Genomic DNA, 18,099 nt, shown 5'->3' on the forward strand with positions numbered 1-18,099 from the left:
ATGAGTGTTCTGCCCTTCATGAACAGGAACCCTCAAAGTGCCCTTTAGATTCTAAAAGTGCCACAAACTACATTAAGCCTAACAATTTATTATTTGGATCACATACATTTTAGGCATATTGAGATTAGAGTTTGACTTCAATAGCTTGTGTTTCTTTCTCATCATAACTGCCTCAATGTTTAAAACATAACTGAATTGCCTTAGTCAGTAAAACATGCACCATGATAATAAGTAGTGATGGGAACAATGTTTGCAATGGATCACATGACTAATTGCATGCAATATGGGTCGATCAACCCACAGGAAATCATTATCCGACCTAACCTGCAGTTCCTGTCAGCGTCGCAGAGCCTTTCAGAGTGTCTTTCAGTTTATTGTTTTGCTTTTTCCTATAAAGAAAACTACAATTTTGATCAGGAAATTGTGTTTGTTGCTGAAGCTGTTATCAGTGAATAATTTACTGTATGTTTCCAGCCCAGTGCCAAAGCATTGAGTGACTAACTAGAGATAGTAAAGTATTAAGCAGCCAAAAAGCCAGATATATCCCTCAGTAGACCAAAAACAGAGTTATAAAGAGTAAAGACAGTAAGACAGGACCAAATCAAACAAAGAACCAGATGTTGTGGTTTTAATTGGAATGTTCTACGCTGAATGAAGAACTTCAGGTATCCGTTATTCTTTGCATTTCATTTTTTGTATGAATGTGGCAATCTTCACAACGATCTACTCCAGGTTAAGATGATGCCCCTGAAGGCAGGGGGAAAACTGCTGGAGATTTGGATGTGTGTGTATGTACCCGGTATGTCGCCACACTGACACATTGTCTTTGTGTTGTGGTATTTTCCCCATATGTTTATCATAGAGGCTAATGGAATCACTCTGTTGTGTTAACTGTTATTTCGATTTTCAATATTTGTCAATTACTATTTTCATATTTAGAAAACCAAACAAACATTGTTTAGCCCTTGGCGACTCTTAAAGGAGATATTCTGTTCAAAAAGCTACTTTTTCCATTGTTGTAATTGTGAAAGTAAAACCCCTTTCAGATCCCACTCTCCATGATGGCTGTGCACCGTGTTTGATTACGGTTACACATTTTGTTCTTTTTCCATAAATATACATATATGTCATAGGTTGAGTTGTTTCCCCCGCGGTATTAATTTTGAGAAATGAAGGGGAAATGCCGTGTCCAATTTGATGGGTCTTATATCATGAGCTTGTAATTGCCATAATTGAAATACTTTGACAGTATGCTCTCACGTCACATCTATCACTGATATGACAATGCTCTCAGAAAAACCTAATCAAACAACAACTTAAAGTGAAGGACAAGCGTGATACGTGCATACTTTGAGGACTCAATATTTAATGGCTTAAGTAAAATTCAATGACAAGAAAAATCATTTCACCATATGGAAGGTCATTTTTTTCATATATTTAAATGGGATATCTTACAAAGGCATGACAACACAGACTGTATAGCTTTAACTGACCAATACAGATTTGCTGGCAAGGATTAAAGCCTTTTCTCAAAGCAAAACTTGACCTGACTCACTGATGACTAATTTACAGGCATATACTTAAGTCTTATATCATATGTTGATATAGTTTTTGTACAAGATACATTTGTATACATAAAATATTCTGGCAAGTTGCATGCCAGTACACACATATGTGCACATACACACGCTCATACATGCAAGGAGACACACAATTTCTCCCTCACATACATACAAGTTCACCTATAAACACATTCAAACACAGTCTCACCAATATTATGCATATGTAGCCATTTACATTACAAGAGAGATTGTCATCTCATCACTTCTTATGTTTTCCATTTTTCCTTTAAATCAACCTAACAATTCCCAGTATTTAGCCTGTAGCCTTTAGTCTTTACTGTTTGTGTCTTTCCAGTTAGTCATTGTTGTACTGGTTCTTAGGGGTACTGCTATGTACAGTTTAAAATCAAGTTGACCTGACAGAATAGATATTTGTGTGTACGTAGAGGCAAAAGTGGTACGCACTCTTTACAACGTTTGCATGTGTACACTGTAACATTTGTTTTGTTCGAAAGACACACAAACAGTTAGAGCAGTAAACACCGATACTGACACTGAATCTAATGATGGATGCATGAACTACATAGTCAAGTGTTGCCTTGTGGAGGTCCAAACAGTTCATGCAAATTATGACACAGATTGGCATGGTAATCATGACACATTTTCAAAAGAACAATTCAGAAAATTAAAAAAACTTTGATGCATACTATTTTTACTTTTAGGGCAGAGAGATAGGAAACATATGAAAGTAACAGGAAGAGCAGGATCATGCAAAGTGAGAACCTGTCATCATCCTACACATTGTTTATTTCACTGTGTGTTTTATGAAAGGTGACGGAAAAAAAATCATATGGTATGCTCTTTGTTTGAGAAATAAAAGTACAAAACCACTACTTTTACCTCAAGAAGGGCACACAATAGAACAAAGTGGGACGAGCAGCAGACAAAGAAAGTCACGTTGGTATCAAAACCAACATCCGACAGATGTACATTCATGCAGTTATTCTACAGTATTCCCTCTTGAAGTTGTCTTTCAATTAATGTAGCTGCTGCAACATTACAATACACATGAGTTATGTGGGAAGAATAAGTTCAAACAAGTGAGGGTTATAGATGAGTAATATTGTGCTTACTGTACACATGTGATTCGGATAAATTATTTCAAACAATCAGAGTTTCATTAAAGTGTGACAGTGTATTATCCCATACATATTACATGGATATTCTCTCCCTTCATGGTATGCGGGAAGACATGATGTCCTGTGTCATAACTAAAAACACTGAAACGCAGAACGTCTGTTCTTATTGTTAGTGAATGAGAAAGTTTCTTAAAAACCTCATTGTTATTTTTCAGATTTCTTTTTATTAAAAAGATCCAACCAGGAATTTCTTTGCCCTACTTTTTAAAAATTGTAAACAAATACTGAAAATACTTTTTGGGGCAACATTTTGATAAAAGAGAATGTGTTGGATTCACATTCAATTTTCATTGACACCATCAAGTATGTTCCCTATGATATGTGAACCTTTTGATTAAGTATGTATGATTTATCCCATTTGGTGATCTATGTCTGTAGTAAAACAATAAAATTAGATGAAAAGCAATAGAGAAAAAAAAGATCAAATAAGCTGAAATTGGCTCCGGAAACTTTCATGAATCATTGTTTATAGGAGGATTTATTTACGGTGCTTGTTTTGAATTGAATTAATTTTTGTAATTGACTGAGGTGAAATTGAATTGCCCTTTTTCTGTGTCCTTGACACACTATTCCTTTAAGGGATAATTTTACAGACTCTCAGATAAATCTTTTTTATAATGATAAGAATCCTGTATTGGAGAGAAAAGGTGTGGTCGCTAAGAGCATGCAAACACAATAACAACTTCCCTCGAGAATGTCGCGTTACATTATAGATTTAGGCCTGTTCCCAATTCGCAAAGATGGTACGAGAATATGAATTGCATTAATCATACACCTGATGATGTAGACACCTAGCTTTGATGTTACTAAAAAGTAAAAATGGATATCAACAAAGTCACATATTGTTGTAGCAATAGATGATACTGCACCCAATCTTTTACAGTAACATGTTAGTCTGAAGTAGTTATCATTATCGGTACAATTTACACACACAGGCAGAGATGCAGCGCATGAAGGAAGAAACGATGGTGAGGGGCCTTTCAAATGTTGCCAATGCCGATCCTTATGATAGCTACAAAAATAGCATTACCATTAATAATTTAGTTAGACTTGTGGTCAGTTTTCTATTTCCTATTATTCCAGTGCCAACACAGGATCAAAATTGATAAAAGAAAATTTGCTGCTGAAACGAGTTGCATAAAAACACATAAAGTAATAATTAATAGCTTAAACAAAAGATGTTATCAATGATAGGGTTGGAAGAGAGGGAGTGTTTAAAGCTGCTATTTCTTGCGTTTTGTCACCTTTTCATCGCCTCCGCATATGCGGCGCATGTTTCTTGTGAGCCAACAATTCCCAACCACAACGAGGGTCGCTGCTGAGATCACACATCAAAGTAATTAGACTGAGAATTTCATAATTGGCTCCATAGCTGTTATTACTGAATGTGAGTGTTTCTGAGCAGCAAAATGTGAGAAAAAGAAATAAGGAAATAAAGGGTATGTTTCCAAAGTGGTAATCTTTCAAGGCTAAGCTGCTGAGATAATGCAAGAAGTGAACATTTTCTTAATGGGGTTGGCAGAGATGGAGCAACCACCATATGGGAAGCATCTTGGGTAAGTGTGTGAATATGCAGGACTTTTTTCTCTGTTATATTTTGTGTCCACGATGAAAATGTAGAATCCAAAAGTTTGCCGGTGTTGTCTACCATTGGCCTACTTATGCTTTGTAGACTTTTTTTTATCCTTCTGCAGTCCCCTGACCAAAATAGACTTCTGAAACACATTCAGGCAAGACAAAAGAAAAATCCTCCACCACCAAAAGAGTTTGTGCTGCGTGTTATACAGAGCAATACTTCACTAGAACTTAAACAGAAACATCATCCACTCAAAGCTCATAATTAACAGTAAGCGCAATTTAGCTCACTCAAGACAAAATACTGTACTTGCAAGTGTTTCTAAGCAAAGAAACGGTCACTATCCTGAGCCCACTAAGCCGGGACCAAGGGGCTTGAAGCGTACATTGCTCTTTCTTGTCACAAAGCAAACATCACCAAACTGAAAGCAATTATTTGATTTTTTTTTTTTCTGATGGAACTACTTTGGTATAAAACTACCTTTATTTATTATACATGGGCCTGCTATGTTGAGACTTACATTACCTTTGAAATACCTTAGTTGAAAGACTGCCCTCTTATGATTTTGTCTGAACAACATCGTCATCATGATCGAATCCATTCTCAGATGTATTCATGAGTAAAACTGAGCCGGAGCTGGTCAATTCAAACAATGCATACCTCCACACGTACGCATACATACTGATCATAAAGCCACTGACAACAAGCCGTCTATGGATTGAGTCAAATGTATGTCAGGGTGATGGAGATCTGTCTTTTACTCTTACAGCTGGTGCTCATGTAAGAAAGAGCCGCTGCCCCCCCCAGTGGGTGTCTGCTGCCCAGGAGAGGAGAAGCTCGCCAGGGGGATGACCTTGAAGGGGTCCTCTTTCTTACTGCAGTGTCTATCCAGGGTGTTGTAGAACTGTGGCCGGTTGATCCCTTTGTCCAGTTCATCTTTTTTGGGCACAGACCTGCCGAGGGTATGGCGGCCGTCCATGACCCCCATGCTGACCATGTTAGCTTTGGCTCCCCGGGCGCAGCTCTGCTGGAAGCCAAAAGAGGCCATTGTACCGGTGATGGCGGTGGTGATAGGGGTGGAGGTGGGGCTGTTACTGCCAGGACCCTGGAACTGGGCCAGGGCTGGGGGCATCCAGCAGCTGTCGGAGTGGCCCAGTATCAGACACTCTTGGGTACAGGTCTCAGAGGCCTCAGCCAAGGCTTTCTGAAGGTTCACCTCAATAGCTGTAAAAAAAAGAAGAAAAAGAGGAGGAGTTGGAGGAGGAGGGGGAGGAAAAGAAGAAGAATTAACGACATAGTTAATCCAACAACAATATACAGAGAGTGCAGTTGGAATGCAACAATGTTACCAGGGTGCTGAGAACCACTGCATGAACTCATGAATCATAATCTAAGTAGAAGAAAGTTGTCATCTTATCAGCAGTTGAACCACAGAATGTCAGCCGTTAAAAGACATGAAAGTCACTGATAAATGTTTCATTTCATCTTGTAATGAGAAAAACACCAGCAGAGCATTTAATTTCCATTGGTATTCCCATGACTCTGTCTGTTTACCTACAATATGCAAGGAATTCCCTGTAGCTTAATTAGAGTTCCAAAAAAAATGTCTTGCTGTCTGTGTCTCGTGTTGGCTTTGCTGTGTTAAATATTTAATGAACACCTTAACAAAACCTTGTTTATTTTAATCACTGTCAATGTGGCACACCTTAAACCCATCTGATCTTCTACAATCCCAAATAAATCTGGTCAAATAAGAAAACTCGGAGAATCCCATCACCCCAGGATCCCATGAGCAACTTGAGCATATTTAGGTACATTTAATATACATGCTTAATAGCAGCAGCATTTAGGCTGCATGCGTGGAAGGGAAGACACAAATAAAAAGTGAATGAGGAGGTGACCGAGCAAGGCTAAGCACTCAAACTATCTTATCTCATTATCCCGGCACTGACATCACATGTGGAATGAGTCTGGGATGAGGCCTCAGCATTGAGCTTCAGCAATAAAGCCTGTCAAGCCAGATAATTAGAATGTAAAACAGCAGGCGCCAAGGCAACTAGGAGCCTGCAGTGTTGTTTCCTAGGCCATGCAAAAGAGAGAGGGGCCTTCATTCAAACATCACATCGCTCCTCGAGGCCTCCGCTTCAAGCTGTCATATAGAAATTATTTAGTATATTTGCATAAGTAAGGATGCTATAAATAATAAAGTGTTCTTAGACCTTAGTACACAGGGACGGCTATTCCTTTACGCACACAAGTTCTGCATGCTTCGTGTAATTCGATTTTACAAACATCTGCAAATCTTCTCGCCACCTTATATAAATATAATATAAATGAATATTCTGATTACGGTAGTGATACCAGTTCGGCCTCCTAAAACTATCTAGAATGTTGTATAATGGCCCAAAGCGCTCTTTATTTCCTTCTTTTTTTTTAATTTCCACACGGCCGCAGATTGAATAGCACAGCGTCAACTTTAATTATAAGAGCAGTGTCTGAAAATGAATCACCTGGTATAAATTGTGAGGATATATTTGGAGTGCTGACATGGAGTCAAATCTGTCCTCTCCATATTGAACTGGAGCCTTGGAGCAGGAGTGTATAAATCCCCTGGGCGGTAAATGTGTCACCTTTCAAAGGGTCACTAACTTCATTAAGGAAAAAATGGATGCTGCCTTCTTATTATCTGAGCTAGCACAATAGGGCCGAGCCAAGTCTCGGCCGTGCCCTGACTCAATCTCTCTCCGAGGGTTTTCTGCCATTGGTAAAGCCTTTTCAGGATACTGTCGTTTTTGATGAGGTAATGCTATTAGCATGAACTTCTTATTCCACAAGCATGCACCCTGACGCACAAATAAATGTTCCTCACAGAAACACACTAAACTTTAAATGATCAGTGCAGCCAGAGGTGAAGCTGTCTTTAACGTTGCGTACTTTACAAATGAAAGGGGAGTCTGTGGCTCTGTGACTTCACACCGTTTGAACTCAAAGCAGTAATGTTTCAACAGCCTTCAGTGCCAACGAATTCTGCATGCAAAATTCCACATCTAGACTTTCTAAAAATGACATGGGTCTGTACTATTTTCTATTCCAGCGGGATAGTTTGGATAGGCGGTGGCGGGGTTGGGAGGGTGGGGGCGCGGCGTGAGTGATGTTGCTGACAGCTCTGGCTGCTTTCGTCAGCTAGAGGTATGCCGCAGCCTGCTTGTGATGCCGCTGTCTTTTGTATTCAGGGGAAACAACTGTACCCCGCGGAGCTTTCGGGAGGAATCACACATCACTGACGCTATGGATCCCCTGATGCTGAGAACATTCTTTTCTACATTCCCTTCAAGGAAATTTGAATGGCAGACAAGTGGGGATAATGGCAAACAATTGGTTCTGATAGACGGCATGGCTTGGATCACACCTACTGTTTTCATTTGAGAAGAGTCATCTTCACGGAGAGGCACTGGTGATGTGGTTGAAACAAAACTGAAATACCTGTTTAGTTACTCTACACTAGACTTGACTGAATTTCTAATACAAGTTCACCTGCAATCAACCTGATTAGCAGACTGCTGTTGTGATAATCATCTTCTTATTCAAGAAAGCCTGCAGGCGAATAACACTGCTCTGTCCTAAGGTAAACTATTATAGATGGTCTTGTTGTGGATTTCTAGATGCCCCACAGTGCCACCGTCCTCGGTTTTCTAGTTGATCTTGTGGCCATATGCAAGGTCAATACCACTACCAGCAGTAGCGTGGAGCAGTCTTGTTCTGCAACATCAACACATCCTTTGGCCAGCCACAGATTGAACACTGCTGCATTCACCTTTAGCTGACCTTCCATCTGTGCGGTCAAACATTACAGCTTGTATAAACATTGGACATGTGTAAGAGGGAGAGGCAAGAGCATGCTGCATGGCATGCAAAAGATTACCGGAATATGTTTTCTGCATTAAATGGAAATGCACCTTAAAATTCGACTGGATCTAATCTATAATGTTAGCACTTAAAATAAAAAAGACGAGAGGGTTGGACACAATATTTTTAATACTGCATTATTTTGCAATCCAATCCAATTTATTGGCCTGCCAAAAGTTTTTAAAGTGTATATTACTTTGTTATCTAGTTTGTGTCCTTGTAAGCAGGGGGAAAAAAGAACATGAGCACAAGTGTGACATCACCCTCTTTTAATCTAATGCAGCCCAGTACACCACCGCAGCCATGAGCCTAGTCAAGGCTGAAGAAAAGCCCTCCTGAACCAGTCTGAAGAAAACCTACTCCAAAAAATTGTACAAATATTGTACTAGCTTGTAATATAATGTGTTCATATGTTTGTAACCAGCCCCTGTTTGTAACACATTTTGTAATAATCCAACAAGCTGACATGCAGGTGATTCATCAATAATAATGTCCCTTTAAGTGCAGCTCTGATGGTGAACTGTCCCAGAAAACAAATTCACGTTCTAATTTAAAACAATTAACTGCTTTGCATGGCACACCAGCGTCTCAACTACAACGTTTTATAACAGTGGTTAATATAGGATTATTCTGGGGATATTTGCTGTGTGTATGGCCATTCCTGTTTTGGATATTAATACAGGTTTTAATGCTGAAATAATAAGCAGTAATTCACATTTTGATGCCAAGGCTGCTGCATGTTAATAAGTTACTGTACACAGTTGGCAATATAAAGCTAAGCGCTTGCACATTGGCATCAAGGTAATGTCATTATTTGTTTAGCCATGATAAACAGTGTAAGGCTCAAACCCATGAGGTTGTTCAAGTGATACACTACCAACCACATTTCTGGTATGCATTATATTTTCTATTTTTATGGTATGCTTCAAATCTCACACATTTCTTTCTCTAATGACCACTAAATCCACTAATGCAAACACAAGCTCTGGTAGGCAGGCACACATGTACATAGCTCGGATGTCTATTGGCTGGCTTTCCAGTATAATAGCATGAGATATTTAACATGACAGTTGATGATATTTACTGACAGAGCTAGTAACATCTTGATGAGCTTCACATTAAGGTCTGCACACATATCACGTTTCTACTCATTATTTCAGCATGCACAAACTCATTATTGCTAATTAAAAGGATAATTGCATGCATCTAGGACATTAAATTCCTCAAACAGCCATCAGGAAGGTGGACTACGCCTCAGACTCATTCCATGCTGTTAATTGGTGCAGTCTTTTCATTCTTTTAGCCTGAAACTTATATTCCTCAAACTCAGTCGTATTGTCATATAAAAGCTTTATCACGTGCTGCAGACTTCCTCCATGTAAGCATGTATAGTGCCATATTTAAATTAGATGTGCTTGTTTTATGTGTCACATATTTCCAACATATTCCAGAATGTTACCATGCCAAGAAAATAAACCTTTCACTACCTAAAGCATTATCATATATAGCTCTGTCCCTCTCAGTGTCAATTCAAACAGGCTTAATGAACCAGAAAAAAAGCAAATAAGCTTATTTAGATATTTTGTTATATATTTAGCTGTTATAGATGCTGTATAGGACAAACATGTCTTTCATCAAGCGTAAAAGCACCATCCTAGAATACTACAAGTACTGCAGCTATCATGAGTGCAAAAATATCATCATTATCATATCATGTGTTCTTGTGTGATATGGGATGAGATGAAACCGAGAGAGAGAGAGAAAGAGAGAGAGAGAGAGAGACAGAGAGAGAGAGAGAGAGAGAGAGAGAGAAGAGAGAGAGAGAGAGAGAGAGAGAGAGAGAGAGAGAGAGAGAGAGAGAGAGAGAGAGAGAGAGAGAGGTGATGGGGGGGAGACCAAAAGACAGAAAGACAAGAATGTGGAAGATTCTTTCAAACAAATAGAATCACAGTAGAAATAATTGGGTTTGTAATTACAAAGGCTTCATCACTTCAGTCGGCCTTACCCACTCCAAACGTACAATCTGGATAAGCAAATGGATGGTCATTAATAATAATAGCACTATTAAAACCTTTTGGTGTTGCATGGAAAGGAGAGATGTCATTACTTTCATCACAGCTCTGGCAATCATCATTTGAAGGAGAGACTAATGTCTCATAGAATTACAAATACAAGACAGCCAACTTAAATTCAAGATTCTATTCAAGAGGGACTCTGCTTTCTGAAGGAATGAAAACTGTAGGAAAGAAGTCCTGCTTATACATTAAAGTATGATCGAAAATGCATACTCGTGGAGAAGGTACTGCCTGTCTTCTCCGGAAAAAAACTGTCTCTATGGCAATGAGACTGAAAATTAACTTTCCAAATGCTATTTGGCTTTCTTTGCTTTTATCAGGAAAAGGTACAGTATAATCCTTGCCAAGGCAATAATAGTTGTCATTGTCAGAGCTGACAAGGGCATCGAAGAATAAGTAAATATTTCATTGTAGCAAAAAACTTGGCATGATCTTTGGAAGGAAAATATCAACTGGAGCTGTAGAGGTCAGTGGTGCCATGTCGGAGGCTGACATGGATTAAGATCTAAGGAGACGTGCTGGGGTAGAGCGCTACTGTGGAATTCTATTAACAAGATTATAATATAGAATGTGAATGAAACAATAGAAATACCGCTATACGGCCGGTCTGCATCTAATTGCCATTCTCCTCAGAGATCACATGCTCTGAGAATGGTAATGAGTGACCAATGATAGTAGTTCAGAAGATTTTCCCACTGAAACATACATTTTAGATCAATTCTGCAGCAGCAATACAAAGTGAGATACAAGAAATGGCAAAGCCATTGCTCCTCTTCTTTCTTTCTTTTTTTACATTTTAAGACAAATAGTGCCAGATGCAATAAATGGCCTTTTTTAAGGGAGACAATGTGACGCAGATAAGAGGGGAGCAAGGTTGTCCATATATACTCTAGACTAATTAGTTCTGATGCATTTACTGAGACGCCGTTGAACGTGGCGAGTCTCTGAGCCACATACGTATTTATCACCACTTGTGGGACCTATACAGTTCCTCGCCTGTAATCCATCTAGCCTTGTCTACTCTCGACCCCTTTTGCTTTCCTAGTGTTTGACCCATTGTAACTGAAAGTAATTGCAGGCAGAAAACAACATCTAATGATTACTTTATCTGAGAGTCTGAGAGAGAGTGAAAAGTCACAGACAGGTACTTTCAACAAAAGGAGGAGGCCCTTTTGTTCCCGACACACAATTTCAGACAACAAAGAATATTATTGACTTGGCTGAGATTAGAACACCAAAACAAATAACAAAGCACAGAGACAGGACAAAGTGCACAAAGAGAGAAAGGATCCCTCGAACAAACCTGTGCCAAACACTTGCTTCTTTCTTTTTGTTACCATTGATTAAAAGCATGTTGTAGGTTGAAGCACCCATTTCACCGCTGTGAATATACAACAGCAACACAATGTACAGACCTAATTCAATGTTAATTCATTTGTCACAAAGTCACTTCTGTTGTCAGAAAGAGGAAAAACACACCTAAAATTGTCATATTGCCTCAGCATAAAATGTCTACAAGAAAAGCAAGTCTGGCATCAACAGTGGCAATTGTGTGATTTCCATCAACAGAGAGCACAGGTGGTGAGGTGGAACACAGCAACAGCTTTCTTCTTGACACTTGACTTTCTGTGTGTGACATTGGTTGATTACATCTCCTTCATTATGTGCGGACTACTATTGGGCCTCCCCACCCGAGGACAAGATGCCGGTGTCAACATCAACACAATCAGGCCTGGCCAAATACCCAGCGTGGGCCAGATAGATGAGGGCTGCAAACACCATAACAATCTGCAATCAGCACTCATCACCACAATAACACAGAGAGAGGGAGGCACAGAGTTTCTATGGGGGGTAGAAACACAAGACATGCTCATGTAGACAAACACACACACCAGTGCTCTCTTTTTTGAAATATCACACAAGAGCAGCCATTCATTCTCTTCTTTGTAAGTCTGCACATCGATGCTGTAGATATGCTGTAGGTGTGCTGTCCCTTACAAGGAAGCAATACATAAATGCATATTTATAAGATTAAAAATGTGAAGCTGCCTTAACATTCATTGCACAAGAATGAATGTCTGAACATTTCCATATTTTGTAGATAATGTGAGGTCTGGGAAATGAAAATAAAGAGCGTGGAATGAAAAGGAAGTTACATTTTTGTAGGGGGATATAAAAAAGGAAATAGGCAGATTAAGTGGGACCTGACAAAGCTGTTTGATATTTGCAAGAAGATTGGATTGTTCCAGCAAAAATATTATCAAATCAATCATGATTTCTTTGTAGATGACTTTGTTCTAAAAATGTCACTTCACACTCTTTGCTTTCCTTTTAACATCAAATTAAAAGCTGATTTGAAGCATAAGCAGGTTGTCAGAGAAGAGGAAAAAACCTGTTGCGTCAGAGCTACTAAAACAAATGGATTATTTTTTCAGATAAAAGCTAATAAGAATCAGGCCTTTGCTTCACGTGATGGGAGAGACTAGACAGACACACTGTACAACAACCACTGTGCAACATCCTGTGTCATGTAACAAGCAAATTCATCACACTGACCCATTGCCCCCAATTATTATGGAAAACAAGAATGAATCAAATTAACATTGAAGAAGCTCCTGGATCTGGCAGCCTGTCTGTATAGCCGATGGATTCGGCAGGAGGAGAAGAGAGGGTAATAAACAAGGTGCCACCGCATATGCTATATATCTTGCAGTCATTGATGATTAGCTCTGTTTTCCCTTAGCCATACATTACTGTTATTGCCTCCATGGCCAGGCAGATAGGAAGTGGATACAAAGGCATCGTGAAGCCCATCTTTCAACGGATAACTGGCAGGCTGAAAACCACTCAGCACCAGCGGCGGCAAGATTTCAGTGCATGAGTGATCTGGGCATGGTCGAAATTGTAATCTCTTCCATGATAGAGCTCAGAAGAGGACCTGCAGTACAGTTTGTGTTGTGTTTTTCTGGGGTGTTTGTTTATTGTACAGTCAAGTGAAATCTTTCAATGTTGTCACAAAAGGGGACTCGCTCTTCACATGTCAGCAGCTCAAGTTTCAGTGTCTCGTCCTGCCAGGCAATCCCCAAAACGTGTAATCTATATGAGCGGACGGTTTCAGAAGCAGACACTCATGCGGTCCCTCTTTTTGCTTACTTTTCTTCCCTTTTCTTCATATTATTATGAGAACAGCTTAGGCATGAATGCAGTCTGTATACGGTATTAGTCACAGTCATTAATGCTGAGCAAACTTATATTAGCAATATCAGTGGGTAGTGTTGCATAGTAAAGGTTTTAACATGAGGGGCAGACTCTTTACAGATCCCCCCTGTGCATGTACACTTTAAAGGTTTTCCTTTTCCGGAGCGCCACAGATCCTCCTCCGGGGACAACTATTAATTTTTCACTGAAACCTCCCCTGAATAATGAATTCTGTCCTATTTATACGCTGTGATAAGTCCACTGAATGTCTAAAAAGGGGTTATCATGAAAAGGGTAAGGCTTTCAGAGAGAGACCTCTTCCTGCTTAACATGTTTAATTCATCCGCATCGCCATGTTCTTGAAAGCAGGAGAAAAGTCATATAATGTATCGCTAGCAAACATGAAAGCAGACCCAAGCGGCACATTCAATAAATCAAAGCTTTACTTTTAGTGTTTTGATGTTGACTGTCACAATCCTCCACCCAAACACCAGCTGTTGAAAGTTCAGATACATGCATTTCACTCCTCCAGGCCCTGCTGACGGATATGCTCTCACTAAAATCACACTGGTACTCAGTGGCTTGTGTTAATGTTTCTGTCACTACGCACTTCATGTGGGGTGTGTTGAGTGCAGACATTGTCAACTGACGTTTCCAACGGTGTGATATGTTATGACAGATACAGATGTGAAAGGCTGGGTTGCTGAAACATAAGCAAAGTTTTTAAGTTTAATTAATGTATAAGACAATAAAAATGAAAAAGCAGCATTGCACTGCGGTTTGAGCTGGCACTTTAAGTGAAGCAACACATTCATTACGGTTACACTCTCAGACCAAATAACCATATGGCTGGCTCATCATACACCTTACATAAACACAATTAATTGACATTACAGCCAGTGATATCACATAGTTCTATTGCCACACAGGTACAAATGCAATTATAAGTGAATATAATTAGCATTCAGTTTGAATATCTACATATGTTCTGAGAAATTGCAAACATGAATATTAAATAACTGATTATAATAATGAATTGTCCATAACAAGTCCAAAAAATAATTAGTTGCATTTCAATTAATTGATTGCTGTCATTGTTTTATCTTAATACATTGTTAGCTGTTTTAATCCCAGGGCGATCAAACCATTTGGCCTCCAAAAGCTCCTTTACTGTCTTCAGCGTTGCTTAAGTTTAGTGTGTGGCAAGTCCAACAGCTCCACTTTGGTTTCCAAAGAAAAATATAGATGTTTAAAATCAAGGGCAAAATCATAAAAGAATGTTTGCTGATTGTGTTGTCTGTGCTGATGAAGATGACGCTCCAATGGTTACAACAGTCCACAGAGGAGGAGACGGGGAAAATAGCCACTTCACTATGTTTGCTCTGGAGACTGCCAGCAACCCATTGAACTTGATGTAGTTCATGCTGTTTAGCCCAGAGCACTAACTATCAGATATTAACTCCCTGCGTCTTTGATTGTGCGTGCCTGTCAGGCCCTGAGGTCACTTGTATATATTGTTTGTCCCAGGGTGCCATCCTCTTTGTGTCAGTTGTTTTATCCACCTCTCCACAAAGAGGCAAGGGTATGTCACTGTTCTCCTTCCTGAAATCAACTCTCATGTTGACAGGTCTAAGCAGAGCCCGGGGAAGGTGTGGAGAAACAGGAAGTTGGCACAAATAAAGAAAAAGAAAAAAGCCTTGAATTTTACTAACATGCCCAGGTGTTTGTTGACTTGTGGGAGGAATTTGCCTGTGCTTCCTGGCTTATTACCACCGCCACCACCACTCTTACAATGACATCACGATAGCCAATTTTATACTGCAGTTTATTTCAAGCTGCTGGGTTTGTGTGTGCGCGTGAGTGAGTGCGTGCAAGAAGAAACCGGCTCGCCCTCTATGTAATTCAGTGTGTGAAGGCACCAATACCCATCTCTATGATAATTTTCTATTCACTATGAGCAAAGACAGCAACACTGATACAATTCATTTCCCCTTTATTAACTGGTGCGGAAATGTTGGGCCCGGCAGAAGTGACTCCTAAAGTCCATCGGGGTGGCAGAGTTTGTTTTACGGGTGGGAGGAGAAAGCTACTAGTACAGAGCAGATGATTATTTAAGCCATGCCTCCATAACAACGGATTTGCAGCGACAGGAGGCTGAACGTTTAGTGATCATTGCATGACACCCGAGTCAAAGCTGTTCCAATGATACACTTGCCTTCTGCAAGAAAATAGAAATGACGAGTCACCCCTCTAAACTTCTGGCAAAGTTTTAGGCGTCATACGTCCCATATATCTTGTTGGCATTACCTGTTTGAGATTCATGTGTGACATGCAGAGTCAAGTCCAGTCAATCAGAGTGACATTCAATTCACTAGAAGTGATGACTTGCCACCAGTCTGCCACTTTTATCTAGGGCCGGCGTCCTCTTTATTTTTCGTCATCCCAGACTCTTCCTTTCGCCACTCTGATAATGCTAATTATTTCAAACTATCAGGGAGACAGTTTCAATTTCAATTAAATCTCGTCTTCTCCGCTGACCTTGAGGTGGGGAACAGGGGTTGCTCTCTCAGCCCTGAACAGTTTCATTGGCAGTTATGGGTGCCATTTAAGAAGAAATTTTAACACAATTTCAGCCTGACTTCAGTGAATACAAGCCGAGTTCACCCTTGTCAAGACAGAAGGGTGCTCAGTATATGTAATCCAGCAACACACTTAATGTGATAATTAAAACGGGGCCCAATTAAAGCTTCAAGGCATAACTGGCTACTCTGGAACATCCTCGGGTAGCTGTGAAGGACAGATTTACAACCATATGCAGCTAATCTAGCTGTCTAGGATGGGTTACGAATCTTAATACACTGATGGTACAATGACATATTGGATGGTGGTGGTGTACAAACACTATCTTTTGCTCACAGTATCAACAAGCGGGAAAATGTAGCCATAAAATCACTGTATGGGCCGCAAATGCGTGGACTTCATGATAATGAATCAAAATGAAGCTCTGCACAATAGCATAATAGCAAATGGAATAGCAGAGCCTGCTGCAAAAATAGAGGGCACCATGTATGTAAGAAAAACAATTATGTGATATTGACAGCTAGTGCAATCAAAGGCTCCCCTGCCAGACTCAATGAGGTGCCAATCAAGTGAGTGTCTCTGCCTCACATTGCCGCTGCTGCCTTTCATTTTAGAGTCAGAGGAGATTCTGCCGTGGTGAATCATCAGTCAATATCTCAGAGCTGATGGTTAATGCTGATTGATGACAATCTCACACACACACACACACACATACACGCACACACACACACTGACACACATACACACACACACACACACACACACACACACACACACACACGCACACACACGCACACACCCATCTGCACTAAAAAGTCTGGGTGAGGAAATCAAGAGAAAACAAGCAAGATCTACATTTCAAATTATTATCATTGTCATTATGAGTGGTTGCTGCATGGTAGTTGTGGTAGCAGTTGTAGTAGTGATAATTGTTGTAGTACTAGTAGTCAAAGTCTTGTTTTGATTAGTATTGTTCCAAGCTAGTTTAAAAGCCTCTGTCACCATGTTTTGATGGCTTTATTGTTTCTCTTTGCAAGAAACCGACTGCTCATCGAATGTTACTAAAGGTTGTCCGTGATTGATTCAAGCTATAATTAAAATGATTATTAAAATAAATGATGAAGCACCAGATACTTTCTCTTCACTCTTCGCTGAAATAATTTGAGAATTAGACTGTCATTCAAAGCATGGCATTAGCCGACACAATGTGCAGGCATCGAAGAACAATTTAGTACACGCGTGTAATTAGTGTGATTCTATCAAATGTGACATTTCTATCAACACACTACTCTGCCTTGCTCTTCTTTCCCCTCACCTGTGGCGGCTTGCTCATGCCCTGAATAATAGAGCAAGATCGCTCCTCAACAGCGAAAAAGATCATTTCTGTGGAAATATCTTTATGTGAAACATGGCAATGGTGAGCTGTAATAGGCTCTTTCTAACCCAGAAATGTCAAGCAGGAGGAGGAAAAGTGCAACAAAATATAGGTATGATATTGAAGTGTCATCCCTAAATAAAATGAAGTGATTTTATCCCCCTCCTTCCATCTCTGTCTCCATCTCCATCTCCTGTTATCCGCTCTCGCACACACTCACTTCTTGTTGTTTATTTCTCCAGATTTCCTTCTCTTCTTGAGGGGACGACTTCAGGTATTTTGTTTTTGTATTAAAGCATCAGGCAACTTCCTCTGCAGATTGTCAATACAACAAGAAAAATAGGCAGACTTTATGTTGGACATTATCCGGCGATGGTTTCCTGTATTTAGCAGGGATCGAAGCTTTTTCTTCATTATCCCTGTTCCACTCCGCTATTTGTTTACAGTGGCTCCTACAGAGTCAACACATTGAAGTCAGACTGAAGGAAGGCTGGATGTTAACCATCCATCTCGTTGACAAGCAGAATAAACTAATTTTCTAATTTGCAAACATGTGACCCGAGATATTCTTATTCATAATTCATCAGAGAAATACAATCAGACATCATACCTCAGCTTAAAACAACAT

At 39.8% G+C, this 18,099-nt stretch overlaps 1 protein-coding gene across 2 annotated transcripts in view; it reads right to left on the reverse strand.

Annotated features, from left to right (window-relative positions):
- Positions 1 to 1,365: 1,365 nt before the first annotated feature.
- Positions 1,366 to 18,099, reverse strand: part of pcdh11 (protocadherin 11) — a 121,764-nt gene continuing 105,030 nt past the window's right edge. For both annotated transcript variants that reach the window (XM_068588398.1, XM_068588390.1), the window contains exon 7: positions 1,366 to 5,561. In XM_068588398.1, coding sequence (XP_068444499.1) covers positions 5,101 to 5,561 — 461 coding nt within the window. In that variant the 3' untranslated portion in view covers positions 1,366 to 5,100. The remainder of the gene's footprint in view (positions 5,562 to 18,099) is intronic.

Source organism: Clinocottus analis, unplaced genomic scaffold (genome assembly GCF_023055335.1).
Source record: "Clinocottus analis isolate CAN_PGR_092001 unplaced genomic scaffold, fCliAna1.0.p SCAF_10, whole genome shotgun sequence".
In the NCBI taxonomy this organism is placed as follows: domain Eukaryota; kingdom Metazoa; phylum Chordata; class Actinopteri; order Perciformes; family Cottidae; genus Clinocottus; species Clinocottus analis.